The sequence below is a fragment of the Sphaerodactylus townsendi genome, linkage group LG06 (genome assembly GCF_021028975.2).
Source record: "Sphaerodactylus townsendi isolate TG3544 linkage group LG06, MPM_Stown_v2.3, whole genome shotgun sequence".
Classification (NCBI taxonomy): Eukaryota; Metazoa; Chordata; class Lepidosauria; order Squamata; family Sphaerodactylidae; genus Sphaerodactylus; species Sphaerodactylus townsendi.
The window spans coordinates 85,348,757-85,365,804 of NC_059430.1; the positions used below are offsets into that span (position 1 = coordinate 85,348,757).

General features: G+C 40.9%; 1 protein-coding gene across 1 annotated transcript in view; it reads left to right on the plus strand.

The window, feature by feature from the left end:
• The first annotated feature begins 2,219 nt into the window (after positions 1 to 2,219).
• Positions 2,220 to 17,048, plus strand: part of SLC26A3 (solute carrier family 26 member 3) — a 34,875-nt gene continuing 20,046 nt past the window's right edge. The window contains exons 1-4 of the mRNA XM_048501770.1: positions 2,220 to 2,305; positions 11,819 to 12,014; positions 16,203 to 16,342; positions 16,512 to 16,622. Coding sequence (XP_048357727.1) covers positions 11,884 to 12,014; positions 16,203 to 16,342; positions 16,512 to 16,622 — 382 coding nt within the window. The 5' untranslated portion in view covers positions 2,220 to 2,305; positions 11,819 to 11,883. The remainder of the gene's footprint in view (positions 2,306 to 11,818; positions 12,015 to 16,202; positions 16,343 to 16,511; positions 16,623 to 17,048) is intronic.

Below are 17,048 nucleotides of genomic sequence, written 5' to 3' on the forward strand. Positions count from 1 at the left end.
TTTCCCTTATAACCCCTTTTCAGCTTACCTCCTTTTCTAACCTAATACATTTTCCATCTATCTTGAAATTCTTTGATTGGTCTCTTGTTGACAAAATTTGTTAATTTTGCCATTGTTGCATAGTCCATTGATTCATTTTCCTGGTTCTTTTTACTCAGATATTCTTCTGTCTTCCATTTTGTAGCAAATAGTACTCTGGCAGTTGTTATCAAATACTGAAAGAGTTCTAAATTTTTGGAATATAATTGTGCATTTTAAATTTTTATTTATTATTAAATTTCTATACCATTCCTGTTTTAGAGCATCTTTCATCACTGAGTAAAGCCATTTCTGGTTAAATGTGGACAGCAACTCTAAGGCCACCTTTGAGAAGATGGAAAAGTACAGAGTTCAACAAATGGTATTTAGATGGTTAAGTATCTCTTACTATAAAACAATGTACTTTTTATTCTTTATTTACTTTTGCAAACAAATATCCTCTAAATTGTGTAACATTTTATCTGGATGGTAGTAGGAAGTAGATTTTTTCATTATTTCTGACAGCATTGTGGTATTTTCATGCATCACCCAGGTTTTCTTCAACTTTTCTGCAGTCTTTCCCAAACCTGCTTTGCTGTGATGTTTTGGAAAAGATGACAGAAAAACTGGACTGGCTGACACACTTGCCTGATCCTATTCACATGGCAGTCATTTTTTCCTCCCTACTGCCTGTGCTCACCTTGTTTCTCACTCCACATGCTACTGTGGTCTTTTCTGAGCATTGTAAAAAATGGTAATTGACATACAATGGTATATTGGTATGTTAACTACCATTTAAAAAGACCCCCGGAAAAGCCCCCTTCCCAGTACCAGGGGCAAGGGAATGTCCACCACAAGATCTGGGGTAGGAAAAACACAGGAAAAATCTACTATCTGGAACCCCCATTGCCTCTGCAATGCATTAGCTAATGCAGCCACAATGGGGCTTCCACAGAATATTGTTACTGTGTGGAAAAGATCTTAAATATCATGAATTAGCCATATGAAGTTAGTGGAATTGATTGATCATGAAAGTCTTAGTTTTTATTGTCATTATTGATATTTTCTGAGCCTGAATATTTTGAACACATTCCAGTGAAGTACTTTTAAATCCTATTTATTTCAAGGGAAGAATCTTTGCAAAACAGACACTTATTCCCATCTATTTATTAATTTAGGATTGGGGTTTTTGTTAGTTTTATCCTAGTGTTCTCTCTAACTGTGCCCAGACAGACCACTTGATTGTTGGAGATCAGGATGCCTTTGCCTGCTACATCAAAGAGCTTTGGTATTTAGATTTTAATAAGCTATATAAGGAGGAGACAGAATTAACCATTATATTAATAACTTTATGGAGCTGCTTCCCAAACAAACTGGTCCTAAATGTTCCCTTGTGACCAATGTTCCCAGTTGCAGTGAGAGAGCTTAAACTACTGAAGAAGGTAACTATTTATGCTACTTCACTTGCGTGCACTCTCTCTCTTTCTCTTTCTCTCGCTCTGTAATGAACCACCTGCAGCTTAAACAGTTGCACAACAGAAATTCATCCTGTGAAAAGTTTCCCATTTTAGCATCAACGCATGTCAGAAAAGCTGAAATCTTTCCTTAGATCCCTAGGGGCCAATGCACCAAACCAGGAACACTGCCACTCTCCCTATTCTCCCTGTGCATGTCAGAGAATCTTGGTTTATTCTATTCAAAAAACTGTTGCCTTTTAAATATTCTTTTGTACCTCTCAGTCTAGGCTGGGCCGTAGCACGTTGCCCTTTACAAGCCAGTATCTTCAATAAAGCCATGTCCCTTATCTTGCTGGGAAGCGGCAGCAGCTACTTTTGCAACATTTATAATGGCTTCTGGGACGTTCCATCTCTTTGTTGGTCTAAGCCAACTTTGGAATCTGCCTGGTCTATGTGTGTGCTTCTCTTCTGTTCTTATCCATATATTTGTTCCTATGTTTACCTATGAAAAACAATAATGCAGTTTAACTAAAGGTGTTAAGCAATCAGCAAGAACACAGAAACCATCCTTATCATCCTTATTGATCATAGGATCAATGGTCATGGCCATAATAAAATCTTCATACCCTGTAAAAGTTAATGGAAGTTAGCTATTACAGCTGTACATATGATAGAGTTTTCCACAGCTATATAAGGGATGCATTTCAGTGAATGGCTCAGATGCTGTTGGAGTTGTCACTGAGTTTCTCCCATCAACTTCTTAGCTGCATCTAATTTTTTTAAAGTTCCTTGCAGCTGGCATCTAAAAAGCTTCACTAAACATCCTACAGGTAAGCTTTTCTTATATTAAATAAATCTGTATTTATGTGCAGATTAAAAACATGTTTATTTCACCTTTTTAAAAGTATTTATTTCAGAACTACATTAAAATGTTCAGATAATTCAAAATTTGGATTAACAGATGTGCTCTCTATATATCACTATCACATTTTCCCTGACATTTGGTTTTGTCACTCAGCATGTAGTGGTACTAAATGCCACCTGGGATCCCCCTGGCACACATGATTGCTATTTTGTGTAAATAGGCCAAACATATATTTTGTGAATTAAACACTGGGTTTTTGAAGGTATGTATTTACACATACCAAAGGTATACATGCATGGAAAAGTATATGCATTGCCCTGTTCACACAAAATGTGAATTCCAGGTGGCCTGTACATTTATTATGTGCTGTTGGAGCACCAAAACCAAACATCTGAAAAGGGCTTGTGCTGTGATAAAATGCAGAGAACCACTCAGTGTAACTGGGATGGCCGACCAAATGTCTGAGACATTAAAATTCCAATGGAACCTTCCTCAGTTATATAAACAAAAGTTTTGGAGAGAACATTGCTGCTGAATGCACTTTTGAAATGGGTATCCCAGAACAGTTTAGTGACTCACCAACTCGGGAATAACTCACCAACCAAGGGAACTAATTTTGATCTTTCTGATCCCCCAGTGCCCAGAGCATAGGCAAAATTATTAAGAGAACAAAGTAAATGTGTGCATATGTTGTCAAGTTGCAACCAACTTATGACAATTCCAGAATTCCCTGGTGGTCTCCCTTCCAACCCTGCTTAGTTTCTTAGATCTGACAAAATCCGGCTATACTATACCATTCCACACCTTGAAGAAAACAAAGTAAGATATGAAGAAGAAAGACAAGCAGAAAATGGTAAATGTGAGAATTTAATTGTATTATTGTTAATCAGCTCTGTATAGAAGCACCAGAGGGCAGCAGCGGGGCAGCTGGAATGATTAAACAAGACACCAGAAACTAGTTGCAAGACAAATGTCTTTTGTAACTTACGAGGGTCATTCAAAATAATTTGTGTAAAGGAGAGCTCCTGTTCAAAGGAAAAGTGCCAGCAGTTGCCCTGACTACAAGAGGTTTTGAGCCTATCTGAAGCAATTTCCCAGACTGTGGCCATTAATGTTTGGTAGAAGGAGAAGGTATTCCACTGAACATGAAGTGAAGCCTCACAGCTACTACAGTCTTATCATGGACATGAAGATAGATATCAGAATGCCTGGCAATTGAGCTGGATTTCTTTCCAGACAATATACAGAAGGAACAACATCTCTCAATATTTTCACCTATCTGTCTATTGTTTGTTTGGTTGTTTGATTTAATATGCAAAGCCAGGCTCAGGGCAGCTAACATATATAGTTAAAATACATATATAATTAAAACACCCATACAATAAAATCAATCCCAGTGACAAATAACTAGAACCCTGATGACATTTTAAATAGTTCACATAGCACATGTAAACTGCATTTTGCCCAGTCCAATGACCTTTTTGAGTAGACAGAAGGAGATATTTAGGCCCCTTCCACACATGCAGAATAATGCACTTTCAGTGCACTTTCAATGTACTTTGCCGCTGGATTTTACTGTGTAAAATAGCAAAATCCACTTGCAAATAATTGTGAAAGTAGATTGAAAGTGCATTTTTCTGCATGTGCAGAAGGGGCCATAGTGTCAGGGCCAACAAATTTTACAGCAAGACAGGCTTCAGTTATATGTCAAACAAAATAATTCAGTTTTGCAAGCTCAGTGGAAGCCATTAAGCACCTGCAGCATTCTGATATCCACAGACAATGCATTCTACCAAGAGGGAGATAGGATCATGAACACCTTGGCTCTAATAGAAGCCAGATGTATATCTTTGGAGCCAGGGATCACCAGGAGACGACTCTGTGGGCAGTATAGGTAAATGTGACCAAAGGGTCCTCTGTGGGCAGTATAGGTAAATGTGGTCCCTTAGATGCGACAGTCCTAGACTGCTCATGCCTTAAAGTCAATACCAAAACCTTGAAAATAATCCGGAGTTAAACCGGTAACCAGTGCAATCAGTAAAGCACAGGTCTTATATGTTCCCTCACCGATGTTCTGATGAGCACTCTTGCCGCTGCATTCTGTACCAGTTGCAGTTTTCAGAGCAGTCTCAAGGGCAGGCCAGCATACAGTGAGTTACAGTAATCTAGCCTGGAGGTGACTGTCACATGGATCACTGTGGCAAGGTTGGCGGACAAATAGGAGGCCAACTGCTTAGTCTGGCGAAGGTGCAGAAAAGGCAGTTTGGCTGTATGTGTGACCTTGGCCTCCATAGATAAGGTGGACTACAGGATCACACCCAGGCTTTTGAAAGAAGAGGCAGGTGTTGAAGCCTCACCATCCAAGGTCAGCAGCTAGAACCCCTGCTCTGGCTCACCCTGTCCCCAACCCAGCCACAGGATCTCAGTTTTTGCTAATTTAGTTTCAACATGGTCTGGCCTAACCATCCCACCACAGTTTCCAAGCACTGGGCCAAAACATCAGGGACAGCAGTTAGCTGGCCCTCCATCAGTCTGGACTTCCCCAACTAGGGATTCCCCAATTCTGGGATTGTTTGAGGTTGGGAAATTAAGACACCACATGTACAGGAATTGAGGGGAACCCACAATTCATATGTGATTGTGGTATGTCTGACACAGGGTGAGGACCTACACCAAACCTGTGTACCCCATAGTGTGTAAAGAGGGAAGAAAGGTTTCTTTTCATAGTGTCTGCTTTCAGTTTCTTAGTTCAGATATTCCTCCCTCCACCTCTAGTGACTGAACATTGCCAACACACTGTCACTGTGACCTTGGCTCATTAACCTACTGTCTGGTTGAGATATTTCAAAATTCCAATCTCTGGGAAAGAGCTAAATTAATAATCAAAATCAGCTGGCTTTTTGCCACCAAGCTGGACTCAGCAAAGCACTGCTAAAGTGATATGAATGGCATAGCACAAAATACTGTCCACTTTATTTTCTGTTTTATGACTAGAGGGCCTTTGCGTTTAGCACCAAATTAACACCCCCATGTTTTTCAAGTGTAGCTGGAGCAGAACATTAATTTATTTAGTATGTTTTTACACCACCTATTAAAGTCCTGCTCAAGGTGGCTTACAATTAAAAATCACAAACACAGAAACTGAGCAAAAGTATGCATAAGGAAACAGCTATAAATAGTTTCCATTTATCATATCTGCAAGAAAAACAAGGATGTATTAATAAAATACTTGGGATGGAAGGGAATGTTAGTATGATTTATAGATGAAAATATAAGGGTCATATTTCTAGGACTAAATTTAAACTGTGACACACAAAGTTTGCAATGCTTTTGCTCAGCCCGGGAAAACAATAAAGTAATAAAAGGGTAATAACAAGACAGTGTCCTGAGCATGTGCAGAGGACCCCGTCTTCACCAATAAATAATCTCAACCAACTATTATGGAAGAAGCTGGAACCTTCAACCAGGCTCAATTTCTAGCATTCTAATTTCAGAAGTACTTAATGTCCATTGGGGAGAAGAAGAGTTGGTTTTTATACTCTGCCTTTCTCTACTTTTTAAAGACTCTCAAAGCAGCTTATAATTGCCTTCCTTTCTTTTTCCCACAACAGCCACCTTGTGAGGCAGGTGGGGAAGAGAGAGTTCTGACAGAACTGTGACTAGCTCAAGCTCACCATGCAGGTTTTGTATGTAGGAGTGGGGAAAGAAATCCAGTTCACCAAATTAGAGTCCCTCATGTGGATGAATAGGGGATCAAACCTGGTTCTCCAGATTAGACTCCACAGCTCTTAACAAGTATGTCATGTTGGGAAGGGAAATGGTATGGTATAGAGGTCTTATTAGCTCTCAAAAGCTAAACAGGATCAATATTTTGATGAGAGACCACTCAGAAAGACTCTGCGGGGGGAAGCAATGGCAAACCACCTCTGTTTCTCATTTGAAAGCCCCTTGCTGGGGCCACCATAAGTCAGTCATGATTTCATGGCATTTACAAATTTATGGCTCAATCCAGAGGACGTGGGGGGTGCTGAATCCCCTTAAGGAGGTGGTGTGGGCTCTTGCCAGTAGATTTGCCCTCCCCAGGGCATTTAGCTTGACAGAGGGGCAAACATGCTGGTGAGTGAACGCCTCAGCCCTCTGGCATGTCTATACATGATGTTGGACACCATGTCAGTGTTCTTGTGCAGTGGAGGTGTCCAGGAGGCGTGCCCATGGATGTAGTCAATGTTAGTCAGAATCCACCCTAGGTTTGCAGCTAGTTATGCTGTGACCCAAGGCATGAACTTACTACTATCTAAGGTTTTTGGCTGGTGTAAGTCCATTGAGCTCCATGAAGGGCTTTCTGGCAGAGAATAGGGGAGTTGATTCTTCTGTCTCCCTGTGCCATTAAAAAGCCCTCTGGGGGTGGTGGGGTAGCACAGTAGCAGCAGCACCCCCAGTCAGTTGGGGCTCTAGATTGGGCTGTTAATATCTATTTATGAATATAGCATAAAAAGAGTCAGAAGAGTAAAATTCTTGAGCAGCTGGAGAGATGAAAAAATATCTAAAACAGAGTTAGGGAAATTAGTAAAGGATGTTAGAGGATGGGCTTTAATTTGGACCCTCTGCAGAATTCTATTTTCCATAGAATGTGGAAAAAACTTATTATTTCATAATAGTAAGGTGTTTACAATAGAATTCTTGTTTCTCTGATTCAGTGGTGCTCACTACATGACTTGTGTAGAACCACACTGATCATCAACAAATATTTATTGTGTCGTCTTGAAAGCCATAGTAAATAATACACCCATTAACATTACTGTCAACAAAAATGGCTTTTGTCCATTTCTGGCATGAGGCCTATACCACAGAGACACTGGCGTAATGCCCATTGGGCAAGGTGGGCAGCTGCCCAGGGCATCACCTTGTGGGGGGCATCAAAATGCTGGGTTCGTTTTTGGGTATTTTAGTGGTTTTCCATTTTTTGGCCTGCAGGGGGCGCAGTTTTTAGGCTAGCGGCACCCAAATTTTCAGCGTATCATCAAGAGACTGTCTTTATGCGACCCCCCAAGTTTGGTGAGGATTGGTTCAGGGAGCCCAAAGTTATGGACTCCCAAAGGGGGTGCCCCTATCCCCCATTGTTTCCAATGGGAGCTAATAGGAGATGGGGGCTACAGTTTTGAGGGTCCATAACTTTGGCCCCCCTGAACTAAACTGCACCAAACCTGGGGGGAATCAATAGGGCAGTCTCCTGATGAGACCCTGAAAGTTTTGAGACTGTGCCTTCAAAAATGTGCCCCCCCAGCCTGCAACCCCCATTGACAGCAAATGCAGAAAAACTCCAATGCAGAACAAAGATTCTCTTGGTAATTTCGGGATGTTCTTGTAGGGAGGGGAATTCTTGGACGTATCAGCGCCAAAATTTCAGGGTATCATCTGGAGACTGTCATGATGGCACCCTCAAGGTTTGGTGCAGTTTGGTTTAGGGGGTCCAAAGTTATGGAACCTCAAAGGGTAGCCCCATCTCCTTAGCAAAGAATGTGGGATGGGGTACCCACTTTGAGGGTCCATAACTTTGGACCTCCTAAACCAAACTGCACCAAACTTTGGGGTTACCATAAGGACAGTTTCCAGATGATACCCTGAAATTGTGGTGCCGATACATCCAAAAATGCGCCCCCTGCAGGAACATCCCAGACATGTCTAAAAATGCACCCCCTGCAGGCACCAATGTCCTGGTGCAAAAAAAAAATTAGTCGTGGTGGAGTGGCCGCCCATGGGGGGGGGGGCATCCAACTCAGGTTTTGCCCAGGGCTACAGTTTGCCCAGGGCTGCCTCGTTACGCCCCTGCACAGAGAGGCTCTCAGCTTGACCTGTTCCTCTAGCAGTGGCTATTTCAAGGTAGAAGTTATCTATCAACCACAAGCCCTGTTGGACAAGGGCATTGCCCACTTTCCTGAAACATGGGGCAGGTACCACATTGGGCAACAGTGGTCAGACAAACCACCACTGTCATGTCAAATAGCCTCATCTGGCTCCCAAGCCATAGAGTAACTATCATTATTCTAATTGCCAAATAGGAAATTTGGCAGTTTTTCTCACCTGTGTAATGCTGTAATACAATGACCTGAACTTAGTAAAGATAGTCACATTGGATATTGAATATATTCTGCTTCCTGAAATGAGAAATTGGGCAAGTCTTCCAGGTATGCTTATGTGAATGTTATTAGAAATAACAGCATAATCACCACTGACAAGTTTAAGGTGTTGGTGGGGGGCGGGAGGGCTCAGGAAACCAGATTTGATACTTACATTGAGGATTCTTTGATTTGAAGATGAGGAACAAGACTCAGCATGGTACAAATCTGAAAAAGTTTGTTTTGCATTGTTTTGTTAAAAAGCGCTGTATGTTTTGATAAACATTTTCATTATCAGGGCAATGGAATATGATCCTAGTCTATCACAGAATCATTTCAAAGGCCTCTCTAAACTAGTCAGCTAAGAAAACCTTTGATAGTAGTATATGATTTTCTGAAAAACAACTTTCACTTCTAACACTAATAGTGAATGGAAAGAATGTTATAAGTCAACAAAAGAGCTGTAGGTCATTTCTTTGAAGACATCTTATCCTATGGGGAATTTTGTTGTACAATGGTGATGAATTTTATTTTATATGGTTCTGGTGGGTTTTCCAGGCTGTGTGGCTGTGGTCTGGTGGATTTTGTTCCTAACGTTTCGACTGCATCTGTAGCTGGCATCTTCAGAGGTGTATCACAGAGAAAAGTCTGTTTCACACTGTGTCTAAGGCTCATTCCGCACATGCAGAATAATGCACTTTCAAACTGCTTTCAGTGCTCTTTGAAGCTGTGCGGAATAGCAAAATCCACTTGCAAACAGTTGTGAAAGTGGTTTGAAAATGCATTATTTTGCGTGTGCGGAAGGGGCCTAAGTGAGAAGGGAAAGTTTAGTGTAGTATATTGTCCATGTCCCAGGGTGGGGAACCAATCATTAAGTGTTGGTTGGTTCCCCACACAGCCCGGTAAACTCACCAGAACCAGTTGAATCAGGCCATGAAAGCCTTCGACAATACATTTATTTTATATGCGTATATACTGCATTTATTTTATAGTTCCCCAAGCAATTTATAATTTAAAACAACTGTAATTTGAATTTTAAAATATATATATACATTTATTTAATCTTTTCAATCATTACAGCAAACTCATTAAATTCTGTAATTTGAATTCTTAATTGCTGGTTTTGTCTTTTAATGAAAATCAAGAACTAGAATAGAGGGGAATTTTAGCTGGCCATATTGTTTCATTTTATTTAAAACTTTTATATCCTACCTTTCTGCCCAAACAAGTATAACAACAAAAAATCACAAAAACAGAGATAAAATACATCTATAAAGCACAAGATAGCAAATTTAAACATATTTCAGGAAGAAACGCCAAGCAAAACAAAAAAAGTCTTCACCCACTGACCGTGATAGTTCTCTAGAGGTTCACACAGATTTCATGGCATAATTTCTGCCGCTTTTGAGGATAGCACATTATTTAGGTTAAGAACAATGTTTCAGATAAAAAGCTAAGCCTGCCTTAAATAGTTACTTATATGGACTGCTATTTAATAAAAACTGAGTAAGAGTGCTCAACTCTACCATAGAATTCCAATAATGGCCAATCATCTAGTTTCCAACACTAATGCTTAGAGATTTCTCCTGCAAGATGACACCTATTTCTAGCTAAAACTATGGATATATCTAGTAACTATGAATCTATTTATTTTCAAAACAAATTACAAATTTGATTGCAACCGACCCCAGCAGCATTCAGGGAGATGAAATTATTTGTCATTAAAACATCCATCTAGGGGGGTCAGGGGTCGACCCTGCTTTGGGTGGCCTCATTTCCCCCTCCCCCGGGTCCTCCTTAGGGGGCGGGACCACATGGGGGACCCCAGCAGCGCCACCTTGGGTTGCAGACCCCCCCCCCAGCATCCCTGCTGAGCTCCAGGGGCTTTTCTGGCGGATGGCAGCCTGGCTGAGTCCAGGTGAGAAATACGATGTCAGGTTTTAAAGGAGTTATTTCCTGCAGACCTGCAAGGTTGCACTCATCGGGACTGATTGATGGGGAGATGGGGGTGGGTGGGAATTGTTTGCTTCTGCATTGCCAAGGAGGGCAGGAGCACATGGGGAAAGCCTTCCATGTGGATCTCGGAAGGTTTACTTCAGAATAAGCCAGTGGAGGGTAAGCTTGTAGATTGTGGAAGGGAAGAAGGCCAGGATCAGCCTCAGCCATGGTTGTCGCAGGTTGTCAACTCCTGGCGGGCAAATCCCAAGACATTTGGGAGTAAATTCTCAGAAGCTGTGGCTTTTGGGACCAGGACGGGGGCCATGCTCAGTGAGGAATATGGCTGTCGAGTCCACCCTCCATGGCAGACATTTTCTTGGGGGGGAGGGCAGAAGTTCAGCCCTCCCCTGGAAGTTGACAGCCCCATTAAAGGCACCAATTTTGATCCACCATCCAAGTGGAATTTGAGGGAAATCTTTTGGGGGGCATCAGTGTCTTTCAACAAAAGAAAAGAGAAATGTGTGAAACAGGGGTTCTATTGCTGGTCATGTACAAAACAGGCTTTTTACCTCCCCCCCCTTCCCCCCCCCCTTTGATGGGTAAAAATGTGCCTCAAAGAAGGGAACTTCTCCCTGCATGAGAATATATACAGTGTTATCTTCATTTTAGCTGTCAAAAAGTATTTGCAGCTCCAAGTGTTTTCTTTTTCGTGGAAAATGTGTCCAAATGGCTCTTTGGGTGTTAAAGGTTGCCGACCCCGATCTAGGCAAAAAAGCAGCAGAATGTAACATAAACTGATTGAAAAGGAAAGATAATCCTCCTAATAACAAATTTCTTACTCAGGCTTTGTGGCTTCATGAACTGCTCAAAGGAAATGATCTTTGCGTTAATATTTCTGTAAACCTATATGCAACTCCAAAGTCACAAAGCTGAGATCAGATTTCAAAATTTTCTTGTGTAAAGAAAATGAAAACTAACTTATTTGGGATACATTTATCTGTGGGGAGAAATAACAGCCTCAACCACTCAAGCAGTCAGGTTTTATAGAAGTGAATGGAGTTCATCCTTCTCATCATTACAAGAAGAAATACGTTTTTAAAGCGATCACTTTTTCTTCAAAGTATTGACTCACAGATAAGCGCTCAATCTTCTACATTTTTGGTCTCTTATGGATGTGGAAATTTTTGGAGAGTTTTTCCCCCTTTTGGAGATATACCATTTTGGAGTGTGACGAGAGAGGAAGAGGAAAGTCACTGGAGAAATGGGATTTCACCGCACTAAACCTCTTTTGTTTGATCTTCAAAGGTAGTGATGCTCAATTTGTTTGATCTTCAAAGGTAGTAATGCTCAATTTGAAGTTCACTGATCTGTGAGCTTCATGATACTAAGTTATTTTAAAAGTACACTCTGTGATTTATTTTCAGGGTCTAAAGTAACTAACGATCAGAAAGACTCAACAAGCTGCCACAGGGAATTCGTTTGCAGAGAAATGGTTGAACCTGTAGGTAACCAGTATGTTGTGGCCCGACCAGTGTATTCAGAAGTCTTTTTTGATGAGGAACATGAGAAAGTGCATAGATATCATAAAACCTTTGTGGATCATCTCAGGCTAATCTTTAGGTAAGAAACATTATTTTGTAAATAAAAATTATGATCAACTAGTTAACTGTTTCAACTTTGCAGTCTTTTTAAAAAGCCATTTATTTCATAGTGTACAATGCATGAGACTACTTACTATATAAAATATAGTAAGTAGTCTATATAAAATATAATACAATACCTATGAGGTAAGATTTGACAATCTAAACCAGGTTCAATATCTCTTTTTTTACTAATTCTTTAGGTTTATTTCTATTCCAAAAAAATTATGAAGTAAGATAAGACTTGTACAAATTAATATTGTACATATCTATTTCTGTCCACAACTATATGCAGATATTTTCCCCATTAACATTGTATATCAGTGATGGCGAACCTTTTCGAGACTGAGTGCCCAAACTTCAACCCAAATCCCACTTATTTATCGCAAAGTGCCAACATGGGAATTTAACCTGAATACTGAGGTTTTAGTTTGGGAAAAATGGTTGGCTCCGAGGTGTGCATTACTCAGGAGTAAGCTTGGTGAAGCAACCGTGCAACGCTTCGAATGGGTGAATCACGACCCTAGGAGGGTTTACTCAGAAGCATGCCCCATTGCCAGCACCGAGCTTACTACCAGGTAAAGGATCGTGCCCATGCCAGCCTAGATGTGTGGGGGGGGGGTATGATTTTCTGCCCCCTCATATGATGAACTCTGGGCGCTGAGTGCCACCTCTGGCACCCCTGCCATAGGTTCGTCACCACTGTTGTATATTATACTTTCCTTAGCCATATTTCAGTATCTGGTGCTTTCTCTATTATCATTCTTCACTTATTAACATTCTGGTTGTGGTGAGTAAATTTCCTATTAAATACATCTCGTTATTGGAGATCTCTTTGAACATAATGTCCAAAAGAGCTACACTAGGATCTTTTTGTGTTTCTATATTCAGAATTTATCTCACTAACTGAAACACCATATTCCAAAAAACTTTTACAATCGGGCACTGCACCAGAAAGGAATAGATGGCTCATATATCTTTTACATCTCCAACATACATTTGATGTGGAAAACATTATGTTCCTTAACCTATCAGGTGTCAAATACCACTGATACATGACTTTAATAACATTTTGCTACATTAGCTGAAATGTTCCTTATACTTTTATAGTGATTATTCTTCTGATTCTCGTGTGTGTGTGTGTGTGTGTGTGTGTGTGTGTGAGAGAGAGAGAGAGAGAGAGAGAGAGAGAGGTTTTTTCCACACACCTCCTTATTTGTGGTTACTTTTTATCCTGCCTCTAGCTAAATGCTATAAATAGTTGCTACTGATTGATTCTGTCCATCTGGGTGTAACAGGACAGCCTCAAAAGTATTAAGTGATCTAGATTACTCTGTATGAAACTCTCATTTGAAAATAATGAAAAAAGGCAGATCCACACCCTTATGTCTACATTGCATTTCTGCATGATAAGACAGCACCACCCTTAACAAAATCCAGTATTCTGCTCAATCCTATTTTCTCCCAAGCATCAAAATTGCTTTGCTGAAGTGCCTCAGTAAAACCTGATGTTGCAATACTGGCATACATAGAGATTACTTCAGTCTCAACCTAGCTTTACATTTATCCCAATTTTTAGATAATATTGTCTGAATCACATTGGAATTTGCTCATAGAGATTTTTTCCCCAACTAGATCCATCTACTTAACAGGCAAAATAACTCAACCTGGTGAATCTCCCATAATGTTTTGTTTTGACCTTCTTTAAACCAATAGGATCTGCAGTGAAACCAATCACTTCATAATGTTTTACTTTTGGTTCTTAGTCATGTTGATAGGATTCTCATTTAGTTTTCTGTAAGGACCTTTGAGAAGCTATTCTCACTGGTTCTAGAATATTTCTCCTGGCATTTTGAATGAAAGAGGGGGAAATAACTCATCCCCTCAAAGCACAAATGGCTGTGTTCCATATAGTTCAGTATATGTCATCAAATTTGATTTCAGAATTGTCTATATAATGGTTCCTGTGCAATACCTATCATTATAAACGATGCAAGTGGCTGGGGCAATAAATAGGGTTGCCAGGTCTTCCCAAGCCACCAGCAAAATGGGGTGGGGAGTGGGTGGAGTTGCCCATTCCAGGGTTGGGAACACCTGCAGATTTGGAAGTGGCACCTGGGAATCTCAGGAACCTTGGTGGGGTAAACGCTAAAGAGTCTACCATGAAACTATCCATTTCCTCCAGGGGAACTAATCTCTGTAGTCTGGAGATGAGCTGCAATTTTGAAGGAACCCCAGGTCCCACTGGAGGCTAGCATCTTAGGCACTAAGCCCAATCCAAGAAGCTCTGGTCTGTAAATAGCTCTCTGTGTTTTGCACTCTGCTCTTTATATTCCACAGCACTCAATAAAACAATCCAAAGTACCCTATCAATTATTTCACCTGTATGTTAAACTCAAGGAGAAAGAAAAATGTTAGAAGTGGCTAACCCCACCACTGTAGAATTCCCTCTTCTTGAAGAGGAATCAGAACTGAACATATGCTCACATGTTTGTGTGTATGTGTATTTGCCAAATGGAGATCCCCCCCCCCCCACACAGTGGTTTTGCAGGCTTGCTGCTTCCTTGCTTTGGGGTTGACTTGGGTGCTTTTTGTCCACTTGAGCTGCCTGTGTTTTTGTATGTTTGGGGGGGAGGGTAACGCCAATGGAAAACGCTGGCTGTTTTGTGCAGGAGGCATTTCCAGGGTTTTGTGTGGCTGGTTCGGGGAGCACCGTCTCCCCCCGGGTGGGCGGAACACCCCTGGCTGCTGATTGGTGATGGGGAGACAGAGGAAGTGGGAGGAAGTTGCGAGGTAGGGAAAATATACCCCCCACCTCACAACCTCGCAAACACCATGGAAAATGTCATGTCATCCAGGCCCCCCATGGATGGGGTTGGGGGGAGGGAACTGACATTATATTGATTGTTTTAAATTTCAGATTGAATGACTGTTTTACATTTTATTTTATGTTTTAATTATGATGTACACCACCCTGAGCCTACTGGGGAGGGTGGTCTAAATAAACAAACAAACAAACAAACAAACAAATATTCCATGGTGTTTGCACAGCAGCAGGGTCACACAGGAGCATTTTAAAAGAACCACCAATTTGACAATTTTTGAAAGTCATGGGGCAAAGGAAAAATAGCAGGGCAGTACCAGTACAGACCCTGTGCAGCTTTGGGAACCACGTAGAATTCTCGGTTGCACAGAGATATTTTCTGTGATCACCCCGGGATATTTTGACTGTGCAAAAACAGCCGTTATGATTCTGGCACTCCTATCTTGGGTAGCCGTTAAAAATTCAGGTGCCTTGCAAAAGAGATTAAGAAGAGGTGAGAAGAAACTTGGTGCTCCAAAAATGCTATTTAAATAAATGATGACTATCTTATTACTGTAAGAAAGAGTTCTGATACTTTTAGGGAGACTTGCCTCTGCTTGAACTCCTTGTGATACAAAATCAGTGTAGTCTATGTTTATATAACTGTTTCCCATAAAAATGGTAATTTGGTCAGTTGAGGAGCAGTGGTTGAGAAAACTGAATGCTTCCACATTAGAAAATAGTCCTGAACTAATATGAGAATTATCATTCATTTTTACACACTGACTTTGTCAAAACCATTATTTTGTCCATTATTCAACATGGTACTTTGATATAAGAGCATTTATGCCAAAATGTATTTTTACTTTCAGACTTTCAAATGGATGGAGGGAACAGGGCTAGGTAGGCACCAGGACCCAGGTGTAGAATTCTACAACAAAGAAAGTCTGGCATGCTTTGTTCTGTGGTGGACAAATGTACAATCTACAGTGGAACCTCAGTTTTCGGCGACATCGGATTTTGCCAATTTCGGATTTTGCCAATTACCACCAGCCGTTTTCTGCCTCGGTTTTCGTTGGTTGCCTTGGATTTTGTCAGCTTGCCAACAAAATCCAAGGCAACTTTTGCATAACCTTGCTGTGCCATTTGCATTGCACCTGCACAGATAGCGTAGCCTCGGTTTTCACCAGTTTCAGTTTTTGCCGATAGTCGCCAGATGGATTACCAGCGAAAACCGAGGTTCCACTGTACTAACATCTTTATGTACAACAGAGTATAAATAATCCTTCTAGCTAAATTCTTATCCTTTTGTTTAATTTCAACAGAAATATTTGTATCTAAGCTGTTGTGTGTTTGTCTTTTCAGCTGCACACCACAAAAGGCAAAGAAAATTGCTCTTGGTGTGTTTCCTATCCTCTCCTGGCTACCAGCATACCACTTCAAGGACTGGATGCTTAATGACATTATTTCTGGAATCAGCACAGGGCTGGTTGCTGTTCTACAAGGTAAATACTTTTTAAACCTTTTTTTATTCCAATCCTGTTTTTCTTGGTTACAGACTTTATAACTTGGTACACATTCATTTTTGCAGCTTTACATTTTTGCAGACTTTACAGCTTTATACAAATTCATTTTGGCCTACTGTAATTTGTGTTCATTATGTTTAATTTCTAGGCCTAGCATTTGCTTTGCTGGCAAATGTTCCTCCAGGCTATGGACTCTATGCAGCCTTTTTCCCAGTGATCATATATTTTTTCTTTGGCACTTCCAGACATATATCTGTTGGTAAGTTGTTGAACTGCATTCCAATCAACCTCTTGGTTCCTATATGCCCTACACACAAACATCTTCAACCTTTTCCAGCCATGTGTGCAAGTTTAATACCACTGAGCAGCAGGAACATGGCATCATGATCATGTGACTTCAATCACGGGAGATGAGGAGAGAATGTGAAGAATACACCAAGGGTTAGAGGAGCCATGGAAGAATCCTTTCTACCACTGAGTGGATTCTTTTCTATCCTGTTTCTCTCCATCTGCAGACGAAAAGAGACAGGAAGTGAGATGCCCCTGCTTTCTGAAAAAAAGGCAGTTATGCAAGGGCACATGATCCAGCAGGTGGGGCTCTACAACCCACCTGAGAATCCCAACCACAGAATGAAGGCTGCTGTATTACAGGCTATCATGAAACCAAGCCTGGGAGAGCCACGCT